This window comes from Rana temporaria, chromosome 3 (genome assembly GCF_905171775.1).
Source record: "Rana temporaria chromosome 3, aRanTem1.1, whole genome shotgun sequence".
NCBI lineage: Eukaryota > Metazoa > Chordata > Amphibia > Anura > Ranidae > Rana > Rana temporaria.
Window position 1 is genome coordinate 306,591,661 of NC_053491.1, and position 19,607 is coordinate 306,611,267.

Here is a 19,607-nt window from a genome sequence, read left to right on the forward strand (position 1 = left end):
TCCTGAATAATAATATTAATAATACACTACTGAATAACAAAGACTCACAATATTATAATAGCAAGATCATGATAATGCAGAAGTTTAATCAAAACAAAACTAATGCAATTTGTGATCAGTCCCATTTAACATGTCCACAGAAACACAGTTAATGCTATAGTGCCAAAACGAGCAACATATCAGCACAGACCCGATAAGTGCTATATAGAATCAAGCACAAATATGTCTGCAGAGACACATAGCTAGATCCACAGAGATGGCCGCAACTTTAAAGGCGGCGTAGCTTATGGCATTTAAGCTACGCCGCCGTAAGTTAGCGAGGCAAGTACATGATTCACAATGTACTTGCCTGCTAAGTTACGGCGGTGTAGCCTAAAGCGGGCGGGCGTAAGGGCGCCTAATTCAAATTTGTCTGAGGGGGCGTGTTTTATGATAATGAGGCTTGACCTGATGTGATTGACGTTTTTTTTTTTGCATGCGCCGTGCGCCTACATTTCCCAGTCTGCATTGCGGCTACGTCCGCCGCACGGGCCTATTGATTTCGACGTGGACGTAAACTACGTAAATCCCTATTCACGGACGACTTACGCAAACGACGTTAAATTTTCGAATTTCGAAGCGGAAACGGCTGCCATACTTTAACATTACTATTCCATCTATTTGATGGAATAACTTTAGGCCTGCTAATGCGTTGCGTAAACGGCGTAAATGTACTATAGAACAAGAAGAATTGGGTCATGGGCGGCCGGGCGTACATTCGTGAATAGGCGTATCTACTGATTTACATATTCTACGCCTACCGCAATGGAAGCGCCACCTAGCGGCCAGCCTAAATATTGCAACCTAAGATAGAACGGCGCAAGCCGTCGTATCTTAGATATGTTTAAGGCCTCGTACAGACGACCGGACAGTCCGCTGAAAACGGTCCGCCGGACCGTTTTCAGCGGACATGTCAGGTCGGAGATTTCTGTATGATGGTTGTACACACCATCATACAGAAATCCGTGCGTAAACAATACGCGGCGACGTGGGCGGCCCTGGAAGTTCAAAGCTTCCACGCATGCGTCGAATCACTTTGACGCATGCGAGGGATGGCGGCCGATCGGACATGTACGGTGAGTCTGTACAGACGACCGAACATGTCCGACGGAGAGGCTTCCAGCGGACATGTTTCTTAGCATGCTAAGAAACATTTGTCTGCCGGAAAACGGTCGGCTGGACAAATGTCCGCTGGAAACCTGTCCGGTCGGCCGTACACACGACCGAACATGTCTGCTGAAACTGGTCCGCGGACCAGTTTCAGCAGACATGTTCGGTCGTGTGTACAAGGCCTAAGCGTATCTCTGTTTGAGAATACACTTAAACATAGGTCGGCGCAGATTCTGAGTTAGGTCGGCGTATCTACTGATACGCCGACCTAACTCTACCTGAATCTAGCTAACAATCATCATGATTCAGACACAAATTAAACACATCAGCAGACACAAAATCTCATAATACTGAAAGTTTAGACCAAATTTTGGCTGCTGGGGCATTTGGGTAAATGCCTTCTCCTTGTGGCCCCCTGTTTATCAGTAGCAAAGTATCTTATATAGAAATAATGGGCCAGATTCACAAAGAGATACGACGGTGTATCTACAGATACACCATCGTATCTCTGACTTACACTGGTCCTATCTAAGCGCCTGATTCATAGAATCAGATACGCATAGAAAGGGCTAAGATCTGACAGTGTTACACTGTCTTACACTGTCGGATCTTTTTTTCAATTTAAAAATGGCGCCGGCGTTCCCGCTGATTTACGATAAATAATATGTAAATCAGCGAGATACGCAAATTCACGAACATACGCGGACCCGTCGCAGTGTTCTTACGTCGTTTCCGTAGCGGTTTTCCCATCGTATACTTACCCCTGTTTTTAGCAGGCGCAGCCAATGTTAAGTATAGCTGGCGTTCCCGTGTCGAATTAGAATTTTTCAACGTCGTTTGCGTACGCCGATTCACGAACACGCGCGTCGCAAGTCCCGCTCACGTCGAAACCACTGACGTCCTAGTGACGTCAGTGGGAGCAATGCACACCGGGAAATTCCCCGGACGGCGCATGCGCATTTAAATCGGCGCGGGAACGCGCCTGATTTAAATAGTACACTCCCCTAGCCGTGGAATTAGAATTCCGCCGGGGGATTTAGGATCCGCCGTCGCAAGTTTGGAGGTAAGTGGTTTGTGAATTAGCCACTTGCCTCCTAAACTTGCGGGAGCGGATCTTAATTCACGTAGATCGAGCGGATCTATAGATCCGCTGAGCTACGTGAATCTGGCCCAATATGTCTAAGGAAGCAGAAGTTATCAAACTGCTGCATCTCTAGCAACTGCCAAAGTCTCTAGCACATAGCCGTTTATAACCAGAACGCCTTGGAAAAGTGGTGGGGATAACAGTGACACCGCTGTCAATAGCCATATTTGGTCAATGATTTCACCACTATTCCCACCCCTTCTCCTTATATAGCGGAAGGCAGCTTGGGGAGCTGTCAATCGATGAGTAGTCCCGGTGAGGTCAGTCACATGCTCCAGGTCTGCCAGGTTTTTAATTTTGGAGAGTCAGCAGGCATAATGAATGACTATGGATTAACGTTGTACAGTGAGGGACATATAGGGATTTTATTTTTAAATAAATTATGTTTGAATTGTTTTGGTTACATTTTATTAGTGAATGAGCAGAAGTATGATGTACTCCATGCTCATTTTCAGTATGTGTGTGGGGGACTGAATTTTGTGTCCAGATTCCAATAAGACCCCCGCAAGGAGACCCTCACAACCACTGAGCAAGGGTGCTATAATAAATATCCCCCAAAAATATATATAAAAAAAAATTGTCCTCAGTTTAGGCCGATACGTATTCTTCTACATATTTTTTGTAAAAAAAAAAAATCGCAATTAACGTTTATTGATTGGTTTGCGCAAAAGTTATAGCATTTACAAAATAGGGGGTAGTTTTATGGCATTTTTATTAATATTTTTTTTTACTAGTAATGGCGGCGATCAGCGATTTTTTTTCCGGTACTGCGACATTATGGCGGACACTTCGGACACTTTTGACACATTTTTGGAACCATTGGCATTTTTATAGCGATCAGTGCTATAAAAATGCATTGGATTACTATAAAAATGCCACTGACAGGGAAGGGGTTAAGTATGTTCCCTGGGTGTGTTCTAAATGTAGGGGGGTGGCCTCACTAGGGGAAATGACTGATCGTTGTTCATACATTGTATAAACAGACGGTCAGGCATTTCTCCCCTGATAGGACCGGGAGCTGTGTGTTTACACACACAGCTCCCGGTCCTCGCTCTGTAACGAGCAATCGCGGGTGCCCGGTGGCGATCGGGCACGTGCAGGGAGTCGGGGAGGAGCCCCTAGTGGCCAGCTACGGGCTCTCGCGCAGGGGAGCCGACCTGCCGCCGTAGAACTGCGGCGGCTAGTCGGCAAGTAGTTAAGGTCCCTTTTACGCAATGGGGCCCACTCTCTGTTTTGCAGGCGGATCCCACCGGGCCACCCATTGACTTGAATGAGCAGGCGGATGTCAGAGATGTGTCTGCTGACACCTGCCTGCCATCCGATCCGATGAGATCCGCTCAAAACAGACGAACGATGAAACGTTCACCATCCGTCCGTGGATCGGATCGGATGAAAATCGTCAGGTGCTTCTGTTTTCATCCGATCTCCCAGGACAGCGGGCTTCTGACAGGTCTGTCCTTGCACAATGAACAGAGATGGACCTGTCATCCACCAGCTCAGCGGGATCAATGGAGCAATCTCCTGCTGAGCTAGCAGATCTGCCCCGTGGCCTTACAGAGAAAAATTATACATTTTAAATTGCCAGCAAACAACATTTCAATTCATAGTTTTCTTCAGCCCAGCTGTGGTCCGTGCTCCGTGGTCCTGTGCTCCGTGACCGCGCCCGCGGACCCGATCGGGTCACAGAGCTGAAGAACAGGGAGAGGTAAGTGTAAACAAACCTTTCCCAGTTCTTCCTAGTGTGACTGCCACTGATCGTCTGTTCTCTGTCATAGGGAACGACGATCAGTGATGTCACACGCAAAGCCACGCCCCCACACAGTAGTAAACACTCCCTAGAAAACACTTAACCCCTTCAGCTCCCCCTACAGGTTAACCCCTTCACTGTCTGTGTCATTTTCACAGTTATCAGTGCATTTTTATAGCACTTTTCGCTGTGAAAATTACAATGGTCCCAAAAATTTGTCAAAAGTGTCAGATGTGGCTGCCATAATGTCGCAGTCACGAAAAAAATCACTGATCACCATTAGTAGTAAAAAAAATATTAATAAAAATGCCATAAAACTATCTCCTATTTTGTAAACGCTCTAACTTTTGCGCAAACCAATCAAACGCTTATTGCAATTTTTTTTTCAAAATTGTCGCTCTATTTTTGTTTATAGCGCAAAAAATAAAAACCGCAGAGGTGATCAAATACCACCAAAAGAAAGCTCTATTTGTGGGGAAAAAAGGACGTCGTACGACCGCGCAATTGTCAGTTAAAGCGACGCAGTGCCGAATCGCAAAAAGGGGCCTGGTCCTTTAGCTGCGTATTGGTCCGGGGCTTAAGTGGTTAAACAGTACTGACTGGCATATTCAAGGCTTTGGATATCTTTTTATATCCTTTTCCATCTTCCTAAAGTTTCATCCCCTTGTTACGCAGGTCCTTTGACTGTTCTTTTCTACCTCCTCACGTCTGTGTCTAGCTTGCTTAGTGCATCCATGTTATGCCGCGTACAGACGGACCGTTTTCACCGTACATGTATGCCCGGAGATTTCTGTATGGTGGCTGTACTCACCATCATACAGAAATCCGCGCGTAAACAATACGCGTGGCGTGTCCGCGCCGTTGCCGCGACGATGACGCGGCGACGTGGGCGGCCCTGCCAGTTAAATGCTTCCACGCATGCGTCGAAGTCATGTACGGTAGGTCTGTACAGACAGGATTCCAGCGGGCTGTTTTAAAACAAGTCCAGAAATATTTGCCCGCTGGGAAAAGGCCCGGCGGGCAAATGTTTGCTGGAATCCTGCCCGCTCGGGCCTACACACGACCGAACATGTCTGCTGAAACTGGTCCGCGGACCAGTTTCAGCAGACATGTTCGGTCGTCTGTACGGGGCCTGAGAGCTAACAAACTCATTGACTATGATTAAAAGGATTAAAAACAATATGATAATAAAAGGCTTCATGTGATTGCTACCCTTAAATAAAACATTTTTTGGCATGATCAGTCATATTTTCAATATTAATGTCAAAATTTCACAATTTGTGCCAGGGTATGCAAACTTTCGAGCATGACTCTATGTGCTTAGACCATTTACATTATGAAGCTATAATAAAAAAGATGGCAGTATGGTGCATATGAAAGGGCAACACGCATCATTGCCTGGAGGGAACCCACTCCTCAAAGGCACAGGGACAATTTGGACGCCCAGCGATAGCACAATTACAGCTGAAGGGGTGGTTGCCATTTTTTTGTATAGCTTGTTCGCTAATTTGGTATGGGGGCACATTCGATGCCTTCAGTTGTCATTGTGCTATTGCTCAGCATCCAATATGTCCCTGTGCCTTTAAGGAAGAATGGGCTCCCTCCAGGCAAGCCTGCCCTCAATTTATCCACTGCTATATATGCTCCAAATTGGAGACTCTCAAAATTATAGAGTTAGGATGGCAGTTTACAAAGGAGCCTTGGCTTTGGCTCCTTTTGTATACTGCCATTCACTGCTGCAAATTCTACACCTTATACATTTTGCCTACGGTTGTTTCTATATTCGCCCTCTGCACTTGACACATTGGTGATATTGTGCAAGTCCAGAGCAGGAGCCTCTTGCAAATGTGTGAAATTCAACTCTGTTTTTCTCCCCTCCCCTTCCCTCCTTTCCCTCCCTTTCCCCTTCTCCCCCTCACACCCCTACATTCAACCCCCCCCCCTCCTTCACTGATTGGTTTGATATTCTCACTGGCACATTCACTTGCACTTCCCCATTCACATACTGTTTACGGCTTCACTCATGACTCGCCTATTACCGTATTTTCCGGCATATAAGACGACTGGGCGTATAAGACGACCCCCTAATTTTCCAGGAAAAATGTTGGTTTTTGGATATACTCGCCATATAAGACTACCCCCTTCCTACTAGTCTTTCTGGAAGCTGAGGGGTAGCCAGAACCGCTGACAGAAATAGGCTTTTTCAAATCTCACTGTGCCATTACATTACATTACATGCCCCTCACTGTGCCATCACTTGCCCCTCACTGTGCCATCACTTGCCCCCCACTGTGCCTGAACTTGCCCCCCACTGTGCCTGAACTTGCCCCCCACTGTGCCTGAACTTGCCCCCCACTGTGCCTGAACTTGCCCCCCCCCACTGTGCCTGAACTTGCCCCCCCCCACTGTGCCTGAACTTGCCCCCCCACTGTGCCATCACTTGCCCCCCACTGTGCCATCACTTGCCCCCCACTGTGCCTGAACTTGCCCCCCACTGTGCCTGAACTTGCCCCCCCCCACTGTGCCTGAACTTGCCCCCCCCACTGTGCCTGAACTTGCCCCCCACTGTGCCTGAACTTGCCCCCCCCACTGTGTGAACAGTGCAATCACTCACAATTTTCTGAATCGACTACCAGGCAGTGACAGTCTCCGTGCTGCGAGCGTCAATGATTTGAAAGCCGCGCCTTCTCATCAGACTGTCCTGTGATAGGCGGAACACATTTTCCCAGCAGCGCCTCTGTTCTGTGTTCCGCCTTTTACGGACGTCTTCTCATCTCGTCCGAGGATGAGAAAGCATCTGTGATAGGAGGAACATAGAACAGAGGCGCTGCTGGGAAGATTTGTGTTCCGCCTATCACAGGACACTCTGAGGAGAAGGAACGGCTTTTAAATCATTGACGCTCGCAGCACGGAGACTGTCACCGGCGTATAAGACGACCCCCGACTTTGGATGCATTTTTTTGCATCCAGAAAGTCGTCTTATACGCCGGAAAATACAGTATATATTTAGTTGAATAGGTCCATCTCCAATTTGTCCCCCCTGGTTGCGGCGGGAGACCTCTCCTCACAGTGACTTTGGCATCTGAGCTGATGGGATATTTGTTTTAGGTAAGCAGCACAATGTTTTTTGTTCCCCAAATTGTACATCATCTATAATGCTTTCAGTGTAAGGTTGGTCTTTATGGGCCAGATTCACAAATGAGATACGACGGCGTATCTCCTGATACGCCGTCGTATCTCTGTTTCTATCTATGCGACTGATTCATAGAATCAGTTACGCATAGATAGCCATAAGATCCGACAGGTGTAATTGTTTTACACTGTCGGATCTTAAGATGCAATACTGCGGCCGCCGCTGGGGGGAGTTTGCGTCGTAAACCAGCGTCGGGTATGCAAATTAGGAGTTACGGCGATCCCCAATGGTTTTTCGCGTTCGCTACGTCGCCGCTAGTCTAGTTTCCCGTCGCAAAGTTAGTCTTTTTTTTGGTGCCTTAACTTTACACAGCAATCGTATTGCTGTGTAAAGTATGGCCGTCGTTCCCGCGTCGAAATTTTAAAAAGAACGTTGTTTGCGTAAGCCGTCCGGGAATACGGAATTACGCTACGCGCGTCGCCGTTCAAAAAATGACGTCACGGCACGCAAAGCATGGCGGGAGTTAAGAAACGGAGCATGCGCAGTAGGTCCGGCGCGGGAGCGTGCCTAATTTAAATGGCACACGCCCATTTAAATTGGCCCGCCTTGCGCCGGAGGCCACCGGCGTAGTTTTCATCGCAAGTGCTTGGTGAATCAGGCACTTGCGATGAAAAGTTGCGGCGGTGTAACGTATCTACGATACGTTACGCCGCCGCTGCCCTACATGAATCTGGCCCTATGTGTTTTTGCATATTCAGCTCAACCTCTTCTATTGTCAATACTGATGAATGTTTATTGATTAATTTTAATTTTAGTTTGACGAAGCGAAACTAGTCGAGAAACTCTCTACCTCTACGTGATCCCTATTTTCACCGTGATCATCCCCTTCCTGGGATTATCTACTACCGGTGATCTGTATGGTTGACTCACGTTGCTCTTTGTATTGTGATTTATTGTTTTTGCTTTTGATGTTTTTTTCTTTTCTTAATATGTTAATAAATGTATATTTTTTTATAATAACTGCTCTTTTGAGTTTACCCGTTTACCCTGTACCGCTATATTCCTACTGCCTTCCTTTTTGTTTAGCTTTTTGCTTCTGGGCTTCTGGTCTTTTGGGTTTTTGGGTTCCCTTAAGCCCTATCTCTGTTCAAACTGATTTTCAGAATGATGGTACCATACAATTTATATGTTGTGTATTAAGAGGCTAACAATTAACCTCTGTTTTTAACCCGAATAGTTAGGCAGAGTCAATTTGGGGGTTGTTTGCAGACTAGCTGGTGAATATGTTGCAAAATGTATGTTTATTTGTCATGTGTGGTGCCCTTCCATGTGTACTAGTTATAAATTGTGGTGATGATATATTGATGTACTATATGTTTGCAACAAGCACTATATATGATCCTCTATTGTGTACATTGTGTCCAAAACATTTTTTTAAATATTTTTTTCTATTTCTACTACTGTATTGTATACAAAATATTTTTAATGTAGACCAAAAAATTGTTAAATTTTATTTATGTGCCTATTAAGTCTATAATTTCTCCCCTTTCAAACCCCAACATGTATATTACTTAGGATGTGGCACAGATAAGGCGAAGGTGCTCATTGGCCACCAAAGGGCACCAAACTCATTCACTTTAATCAAAAAATGGGGTGTTGGCCATCTTTTTGTACACTGATTGGGTGTGGGGGCCCATTAAATACCCTCAGCTGCCATTGTGCTATTGCTGGGCGCCCAATGTGTACCTGTGCCTTTAAGGAGGAGTGGGCTTCCTCCAGGTAACCCTGCCATTATTTATCCACTGCTATATATAAATATATATATACAGTGTATATATATATATATATATATATATATATATATATATATATATATATAGTCCAACTTGGAGACTCTCAAATTAAAGAGTTAGAACTGAAGTATACAGGGGAGCCTTGAGGTGGGCACTGCAGCTTCCACATATATTTGCAAATTTGTGCAACGAAACCCTCTGCTTTTAACGTTAATTGTTAAACAGGGTCAATTTGATTTTTCTGACGATAAGTACTCTGGCTGCCCTTGAAAGTGGTGCCCTTCTAATCTTTAAATGTCTCCACTGGGCACAGCACATTTGGATTTTGTTGGATTCACGCACTTATTGCAGTGGGACTTCTTGCAATGAATGCACATTTGGTTCACTTCACATGTGAGTGTGCACTTTATTATATTATTAAATGGTGTATAATACATATACTACATACTGTACTGTTATTTTCTACACTATCCCTAGCATATGGATTGTTGCTAAAGCATAGTGGAACCTTCTTATTGATGTTTAAGCAGACTGGCCTGATATGATTAAGAGCTTTATGACCACCCATTAACAGAGGGTAAATAGAGGGGCTTGTCACTTTTGAGGAATATACAGACAGTTTTTCCCAGCATTTAACATATTGTATGTGTGGTGAACTTCTTTTACTTATTTGTTCAGTTCAGTTCATTATCATTGGTATTGTAACGGAACCCCAAATGGGACAGGGGTTAACGCCGTTTAAGATATTTCATCCCGAACCCAAGACAGCTTATCGACACTCCACAATCCGGCGAACACGACCCATAGGGATTCCCCCAGAAATGAGACACACGGCTCTGTTCTCTGGTTCAAAACGAATAGACTCTTTAATGAGAAACTCAGGCTCTTTATATACAGTCAGTAACAAAAAATGAACAATGACTCCACTCCACCCACCACATGACACAAGGAGCTCAATACACATCTTTTTGGTAGACTTTCTGGCACCAGCTCTTGATCTAATTTACATGAGCTAATTAACTAATGACTCAGAGACATGACCTTTCAAGATAGACACCTGCTATACAATACACATTCCTTTAGTAGACATAATTTACATGAGCTAATTAACTACAGATGATAAGTCAGACATCTGACCTTTAGACTGTGTTGACTCACAATCCACATGTATCATCAATAGAACTTCACACAATACAGTGTCCATTAGCACAACACAATAGAAGGTTCTTAGGAGCCATACTAAGATTCATTTACATCACAGTAGCAGACGACATTAACACTTCACAGTCTGTGTTCCCACATTGAATGCGTCCCTCTTTCAATTAACCTGTTGAGTTTAGAATCGACAACCTGTAAATAGGTCTTACAGATATGCTGGAATATATTGTGAATTGCAGACCCATGTTAAAGCAATCCAAGATATCATTTCTCAGTCATCCTATGCCCCTAGTGGACATAGGATGATTTTAGACATAAGAGTCATTGGTGAAGCTGAAACAGGAGTATCTCATACTTTTCAATAGCTTCTGGGTCCCACGGGCCATTCAGTTACAGGTATATACACTGATATTTACAGTATGTGCATTATAATATTCTGTATAGAGGAATTTAATTTCTATTATTGACTTTGTGTTCACATTATTTTTGGTGCTGCACTTTTGGTTTATTGCATTTCACAAACTGAGTATCACAATTTTGGTGCTGGCAGCTGTTTTTAGTTTCACCTGAGTGCAGATTTAGCATATACAGTTGTGGGCAAAAGTTTTGAGAATGACACAAATATTAGTTTTCACAAAGTTTGCTGCTAAACTGCTTTTAGATCTTTGTTTCAGTTGTTTCTGTGATGTAGTGAAATATAATTACACGTTTCAAAGGCTTTTATCGACAATTACATGACATTTATGCAAAGAGTCAGTATTTGCAGTGTTGGCCCTTTTTTTTCAGGACCTCTGCAATTCGACTGGGCATGCTCTCAATCAACTTCTGGGCCAATTCCTGACTGATAGCAACCCATTCTTTCATAATCACTTCTTGGAGTTTGTCAGAATTAGTGGGTTTTTGTTTGTCCACCTGCCTCTTGAGGATTGACCACAAGTTCTCAATGAGATTAAGATCTGGGGAGTTTCCAGGCCATGGACCCAAAATGTCAACGTTTTGGTCCCCGAGCCACTTAGTTATCACTTTTGCCTTATGGCACGGTGCTCCATCTTGCTGGAAAATGCATTGTTCTTCACCAAACTGTTGTTGGATTGTTGGAAGAAGTTGCTGTTGGAGGGTGTTTTGGTACCATTCTTTATTCATGGCTGTGTTTTTGGGCAAAATTGTGAGTGAGCCCACTCCCTTGGATGAGAAGCAACCTCACACATGAATGGTCTCAGGATGCTTTACTGTTGGCATGACACAGGACTGATGGTAGCGCTCACCTTTTCTTCTCCGGACAAGCCTTTTTCCTGATGCCCCAAACAATCGGAAAGAGGCTTTATCGGAGAATATGACTTTGCCCCAGTCCTCAGCAGTCCATTCTCCATATTTTCTGCAGAAGATCAATCTGTCCCTGATGTTTTTTTTGGAGAGAAGTGGCTTCTTTGCTGCCCTTCTTGACACCAGGCCATCTTCCAAAAGTCTTCGCCTCACTGTGCGTGCAGATGCGCTCACACCTGCCTGCTGCCATTCTTGAGCAAGCTCTGCACTGGTGGCACTCCGATCCTGCAGCTGAATCCTCTTTAGGAGACGGTCCTGGCGCTTGCTGGACTTTCTTGGGCACCCTGAAGCCTTCTTCACAAATGAAGTGGAATTTTTTTTATGGGATTAAGTTAATTTTCATGGCAAAGAGGAACTTTGCAATTAATTGCAATTCGTCTGATCACTCTTCATAACATTCTGGAGTATATGCAATTTCCCATCTCAAAAACTGAGGCAGCAGACTTTGTGAAAATTTGTATTTGTGTCATTCTCAAAACTTTTGGCCATGGCTGTAGTATTAAATGTTGATGTTTAAAGTCACCAAGCAAATTTTTTTTTTTTTACTCCACTGTAGTGAGTGGAGTGGTTGTTGATTATTTAGTCTGATCAGGAATCCTGAGCCAATAGTTTGATTGCTATCCCCCTTCTCTGAAAGACATTTCCAGGGCATGGGGATGGGAGATTCCCATGATCAGCAGAAAATGTATCATTCCCCAGCCAATCCCTGGAACAAGGCATTCAGAAGATGACTGATGAGGTGATACATGGGAGGGGGTCTGATCAGCCTATTTCCTCATCAGGGAGAGTTCCAGTTCTACTAGGGGACTTTTGCCCCTGGGAGTTAGCCAGAGAGACAAGAAACTAATCTGGGACTCAGCAGTTGCTGGGCTGAAGGCCTGGAAAAGATAGCCTGGGAATTACTTTTGCTGGATGGCACTGCACTGAAGTCCTGGGTCTGGAGAAGGATCTAGCTAATCTCCCTTACTTAGGTTCTACCTGCGGATACTGGGTGGAAGGAAGCTTTTGGGACACTGTCAGTAAAGATATTGCTGGTGGCTGTTAGTTGTGCAAGTGCCAGAAGTGAACTAAGAGCTAAAGGTTGCTATATGTACTGCTGCTATAGGGTCCTAATAATACTGTCCGTTCCCTGCTACCTCCAGAAAGCTGCTTTGGAAGATTAGAGAAAGTTTTTCCCCCTACTATTGGTGGTTTTGTTGTATCCTGTGACCCTAAACCCCTCTCCTGTTAAACCTCTTCATCAATAAATAGTAAAAGGACTGAGCCTGGATTACAGTATGTGTTGGGTGAAGCTTGTGTGACTGGCAGTGTCTGCACTATTCGGGAGACCTGGGTACATTCTCAGCAGCCCCTTTCGGGGTAAGCTCTACATTTTATTTTTTTAGTACTCACCCCATAAGCTATTTGCTGACAATACTGTGCCTATTGGCCAAGAAAATGGGCATTTATGATTTGACAGATTTAGCTTGATGTCATTGGGGTTCGGGTTCAACTTCTTCAAAATTTGCTGAGCCCTGCTTGAATTGAACCCAGGGTAGTTTGACTCATCCCTAGTACTCAACTGACTGACACAGCAAAACATGTAAACAGAGAAACATTCAGTACTATACCGACACACCTGACAGATCCTCAAAGACAATCAGTACAGTAATGACATATCCAGAAACAGGTCCACAGAAACATAATCAATACCACTCTGACGCAACCATAAGTGACACACCAGAAACCTATCCACAGAGAACTGACAGAACAGAAACATGCCCCTAGAAACACAATCAGTACCCTACTGATGCAACAGAAGCATATCCTCAATCAATCCGTATTGTACTGTAAAAAACAGCAACATGTCAGTAAAGATACATTCAGTACCATACTGAGAGCACAAATATGTTTTTAAAAGATAGTCAGACCATACTGACACAGCCAGAAACATGTCCACATAGGCACACAAATAGAAACATGTCAGCAAACACAGAAATAATGCTTTATAATCATATAATAATGCTTTTCAGAGACGCAATCAGTACTCTACTGAGACACATGTCTTCAAATACATAATCCGTATTTGCCAGGTGGTCCAGAGAGTGGAGGGGAAGGAGAACAAGAAATGGTACAGAATTGTGGTGGGAGTGAGGCAAGAAGGAATAGCAATGAGATTCTGCATAATAGATAAGAAGGTATGGGGATCACACTGTGAAAAAAGTTGACAGAAGAAGCATAGAGACTAGATTGTGGGGAGACTTCCCTAGTCATTGCCAAGTTCCTGTGTTCATGGTTCTGGCTCCTATTTATTTATTTTTTTGACTCCTGTTTCTCGTCTGCTCTCAATCTGCCTAAACCCTGATACCTTCCTTCAGCCAGTACGCCTCTGACCTGTATGACTCCTTGTATCTCTAAACTTGCTTGACCCAACCCTGTTAGAATTCTGTCTGCCCTGACCTTGGCTGTGATATTGACAATATCCCTGCTCATCCTTTTGGTTTAGACAATCAGCTTTTGTTAACCTTGGCAACGACATGTGGCTATTCACCTCAACAAATCCACAGTTCATAGTTTTCACGCACTGGGAAATGATTTTAACACTGAAAGAACACATGTACCAGCACATGCATATAAAGTGTCCATTAAAGGTGGCTACTAGGAATGAGCTTCGTATTCGAGTTGAACTCATGTTCGATCGTTCGTCGAAATACGAACAAAACTGGTCGTTCGCGTCAAATTCGAGTTACGTTTCACAGACCATAATTCACTGCGGCATCGCTGGCTGATGATTGGCCAAGCATGCACTATGACCCGCATGCTTGGCCAATCACAGCTTGCAAAAAACGGAGAGCCATAATTGGCCAAAGCGTGGCTTTGGCCAATTATGGCTCAGGGGGTTTAGTACATGCCCCACACTATAAAAGGCCGCCTGCAGGTCGGCCTTGTGTAGTGTGTTGCGGTCGTTAGAGGACAGAGAGAGTGTAGTTTGCACCTAAAGATTCAGGAGCAGTGATTTTAATGATGCTTAAATAAAAAATATAAAAATGAATGAAAAACTTCTTTAAATATTGTACCTGCTGGGTGTCTATAGTATGCCTGTGGTTCTCAAAGACGTTTTCACAGGCATACTATAGACACCCAGCAGGTACAATATTTAAAGGAATTTTTCATTTTTATTTTTTTTATTTTTATTTAAGCATCATTAAAATCACTGCTCCTGTTTTTTAAACTTTTTTTTCATTGATACATGTTCCCTGGGGCAAGACCCGGGTTCTCAAAGACGTTTTACAACAATAACTTGCATATTAGGCTTTAAAATGAGCACTTTTGAATTCAAACGTTCGAGTCTCATAGACGTCAATGGGGTTCTAAGTGTTTGCGCGAACGTTCAGTCCGTTCGAAGGTTCTGGTGCAAACCGAACGGGGGGTGTTCGGCTCATTCCTAGTGGCTACTGAAAAGGTGAAGAGTGCCACAGCAGTGGCCATCAGGCCTTGACACAAACCTAACCTTACATGTAGTGGACGCAGCTTTATGTATAGTTCATAACTCAAGCTCTCATGTACAGCCTGGGCCTAGGATCCAAGAAGGCTCCACAGTGACACAAGAATTGATTTGAAGACTAGCACACGTACACAGTGCCTGTTCATGATCACTGTTTTCTTAACATTTTAGGCCATATCAGGTTTACTTTAAAAAAAAAACAAAAAAAAATGTCTAACGAAAAGAGCTCTCTTTCTCTTCCATGGTTAACTTTGTGAGTGTAGATGCCATAACACCTTTTAGTTATTAAAAACTCACATGTCTCGATAGCCAATAGGGTCAATAATTTAGTTTGTATGAGGCAGATAATTATAAAGTGGAACTACACTGCACCTGAGCACAACAAATCAAAAACACTATTTCATTAATTTTAATATTCAAAGCAAATTCACCCATCCATCCAAGTCCAATCACTTTGAAAAATACTCTCCTAGTATTTTTGGTTGTGGTTGCCTTGAATAAGGGCAGATGATTCATGTAGCATTTACTTCCTGGAATCCATCTGCTCTTAGCTCTGGCATGTAGGCAGGAGGGTGTGCTTCGCTGAGAAAAACCCTTCTCCCCTCCTGAAGACTCCTGGGATGTATGACATCATTTTCCTAGGCTTGGAAACCAGGAAGTAACTGATTTTTTTTTTAAACAAGTAAATATGATATACTTTCCTATCTGTTGACAAATGCTAGCAGCATAGGAAAATAAAAATAGTCAATGTTGACAGAGTTTTGCTTTAAATAAACCTCCTAAATACAGGTTTAAAATAGCAACCATTTTTTATCCAATTCCACTAAAACAAAGAAAGGTAATTATGATTCTTATTTGTTTTACCTGTGTCATTTACAATGCATTTACAGCTGTACTGGCTTGCATCATTTATGTTGTATTTCCAGTTAATAGGAAACTGATCAGCCAAGTTCAACATCTTCTTTATAGCATCATAAATGAAAATACAGCTTATCAGGGCACAAAAGCTCTCTTCTGTAAATCGAGTGAAATACTGCACCAAGTAAGAAGAATTAGTGGCCACTAATATTAGGCAGTAGAATGCTACCCAAAGTCCAATCCAAAGTCTAAATTCCAAATATTCAAAATTATAGTCCCTGGAAAATTGAGATGAATCAGAAATTAGCATACATACAAAGTTAAAACTGATAAAAAGTGTATTGAATTCATAGTGACTTACTTCATTAGTTTTTTTCAGAAAATGCATTTTTTTAACCTACAACCCAGTTCAACTGTAGCCAGAATTTGGCAGCAACTTTTATAATTGCTCCTAAAGCTTTAATTGCCAAGTATTAATGCTTATGATACGTTTGTTGCTCCTTAGCCACAACCATTTCCTTTTAAAATCTGAGATAAAATCACTCGTAGCTTTTGTCAAAAAATTTTTTGCAATTCACAAACAAATTTCACAAAAATAAAGCATGAGTTATTTCATCAAAATGTGAGATATTTTACTCATGAAACTATTTGATATTTTATCTCATAATGTGATAGCCAGTGAAATTGATACATTAGTAGAGGGATAAGAACCTGTCAGTTGTCAGTTTTTAGTGCTAAGAGGTAAAATGATTTAAACCGTAGAAATACCTGTATGCCAACTCACTTAATCAGTGTGGTCCCTGTACCACATGTAATAAAACAAAAGAAAACAGGTGACTTGAATACCAGTCATAGGGAAGCTGCTTTCACAGGACATATGTGGCATCAGTGGCAACGCTAGGGGGTGGCTTCTGGGGCCATAAGATACATTAATAATTTAGTTCATTCAGCATGAAATGGAGCTTAGTTAAGTAGCATAAGGCTGTATATTCTGCAATAGTTAAATTTTTGGTAAACTCATTCAATGAATCCAAGCTCTGTAAACTGAGAACATTCACTGCATTGATGCATTCACACAAATTCACAGAACCATGAGATAAAACAAAATTCATGAATATTTATTTTTTTCCATTGTTTAGCAAATCTATGTACACTGCCAACTGCATGATTGAATCGGTTCTGATATTGCTCTTTTAATAACCTGACAGCTTCATTTTCTAAATAGGAAACCTTCATTTTGTTTGCAAATATTATAGATTCTAACTACCAGCAAGAGTAAGTCCTTACATTTAAAGAGCACCTGTCATTTCAGATCCGTCATGGTAGCGCCTGTTAGTGGGAATCCACTCAGCTGCTGCCACCACGTCAATCACCTTGTTGTGTCACTGCTGCATCACCAGCCCTCCCATTAATGTGAATGAGACTGTCGGTGAGTCAGCAGGGGGTCAGAGGAGGAGCCGTTGCGGGACAGAGATGACAGGTGCTCTTTAAAAATTATGATTTAAATCGAGTTGATTTAAATAAAGCATTTTTACTAGTGATTTAAATTGACTTTATTCAAATCAAATCCACCCTGCTGGCAAGTGACAATCTGCATCTTGTGGCAAGTGACGTGGTGTTATAGAAATGTTGAATTTCATATTTATACCAGGGGAACCATTGAATGGTTGTATATGTTGTACTGGACTGGTTATGACAGGGCCACGCTCAGACTGTATAAGCATCTCCTGCCTTGGGAACCAATTAAAGGTGTCAGGTGTTAATTAAATTAGCTAAATCATCCTTTTGTCTTGAAAGGAAGTTCGGACAGAGTGAAGGCTCCATCACAGCAGGGGTCATTAGCATGCTTATATGGCAAATGGCCAAACTACGCATCAAAGGATTGCTTGACACATCAAAGACAGAGTTTTTTTCATGCTAGAAAACATTTCTTTAAGGCTTGAAAATGCGACCAATCAGATATTCAAAAATAAAGTTCCAAAGCCAATGATGAATGAAGATGTGCGGGAAAATCAAATCCAAATGAATGAAGATGTGCGGGAAAATCAAATCCAAACAAGTGCGCCCACACCGTTAGTGATCCAAGCAGCTTACCTCCTGGTTATCATTCAACAACCCCAAAAAAGGGTGCTCTGGCCTTTCATTTGGTGGGGATCTTCCTGGTGAGTCTCAGTAGTTGGTCATGTATGGAAAATATATAATAATAAAGATAATGTGGCGTGATGCTGGTATCACATAAATAAAACAAAGGGGGAGCTCTGTATAAGGTGGATGGAAACTCACACAACTTACACGCTGTGTAGAAATGGAGTGCTTGTCTCCACGAGCGCCGAGCTCGTCTCCCTAAATTCTCATTGGCTTTGGAACTTTATTTTTGATTATTTACTCCATATGCTTTCTTGCAACAGCACTTTTTGGACTTTGATTTTGGTTCTTTTTTTCATCTAACTTGGGACTGTCAGATATATGTACTGTAGTTTTTTCTCAGTCCTCTTCAGTGATATGCACAGTTTTGTCTAGTTTATGTTGATTTAATCACTACTTTGCAACTGCACCTCTACCATTTTTGTGATTTCATTACTGCTCCAGAGACCCACCTGACTTCAACCCCCCCCCTCCCCCCTTTAACCTTAATTCCCCCCCCTCTCCCCCCTTTAACCTTAATTCTCCCCCCCTCACCTTCCTCTCTCCCCTGCCCACAGTGGCAATCATTCACAGAGCAGACATCATCACCTTTTGCAAATTATCTTTTATTGTCTAATTAGGATAGACTTTCTTTGTCTGCTGCAGTGTTCCCATTCACGTCCCACATTCCCCTCTCCCCCATTCACCTATCCAAGACAGCGCAGGAGTTTCACCCAGTCTTAATCAGATATTGATTGGTACTCGGGGCCAAATGATATCTAGACTTGAGGTTCAACCAATCCGGTTGTAAGGCAATTTTACACCAATAGCATCCTAAGGATTTTGAATCCTGGAGGGGGGGGGGTAGAGGAGGGCAGAGGAGCATAAAGGTCAGAGAGAAAGCGCTGAGACTTCCCTTTCCCCTGGAGATGTGGACTTGACAGCATGGTGACGTAATATCTCTCTCTCTCTCTCTCTATCTCTATCTCCCCCTATCTTAAGATTGGGCCTAAGATTAATCTCACTTCACCTTTGCTTTCCTCATAGATTCATTTAACTACAACTTGTCATTACTTACTGCTGTGTCCATTGTAACAATATCTGAGTTTGGCCTTAGTCATCCTTGTAACATGGCAACACTATACCTGTAACATCACCTAGTGATATTTGGTAATTTTGAATCATTCATTTTCCTTAATCTCTGTAACTTTTCCTTTCCTATGACTTGTCTTGAGATACTGATGTATCCATTTTAGCCATCTTACTGTTTGCATAATTGTGTGCCTTGGATATCATCTTGGTTTTAAAGGTGGTATCGGTTATGTTATAGTCACGAATATTGGAGTAATACAAGTTTCTTCTCTGTATCAATAAATGTAATCTTTTTCTCTTTTTCGCACCGCTATTCTTTGTTTTAATTTTTATATAGACAAGAAGGTTTTAATCGCTGATTTTTAATTATTTAAGTGCGATATTAATATTTCTATGACAGTGGTAAGTGACAATCTGCATATTGTGGCAAGTAACATGGCAAGTGACAATCTGTATCTTGTGGCAAGTGACAATCTGCATCTTGTGACGAGTGACGTGGCAAGTGACAATCTGCATCTTGCGGCGAGAGACACGACAAGTGACAAGCTGCATCTGTGGACAGGTGACATGGCAACTGACAAGCTGCATCTGGTGGTAGGTAA

General features: G+C 42.8%; 1 protein-coding gene across 1 annotated transcript in view; it reads right to left on the bottom strand.

The window, feature by feature from the left end:
* LOC120930475 (electrogenic sodium bicarbonate cotransporter 1-like) overlaps positions 1–19,607 on the bottom strand; it is a 644,541-nt gene that overhangs the window by 249,868 nt on the left and 375,066 nt on the right. The window contains exon 9 of the mRNA XM_040341656.1: positions 15,796–16,067. Within this exon, the coding sequence (XP_040197590.1) occupies positions 15,796–16,067 (272 nt within the window). The remainder of the gene's footprint in view (positions 1–15,795; positions 16,068–19,607) is intronic.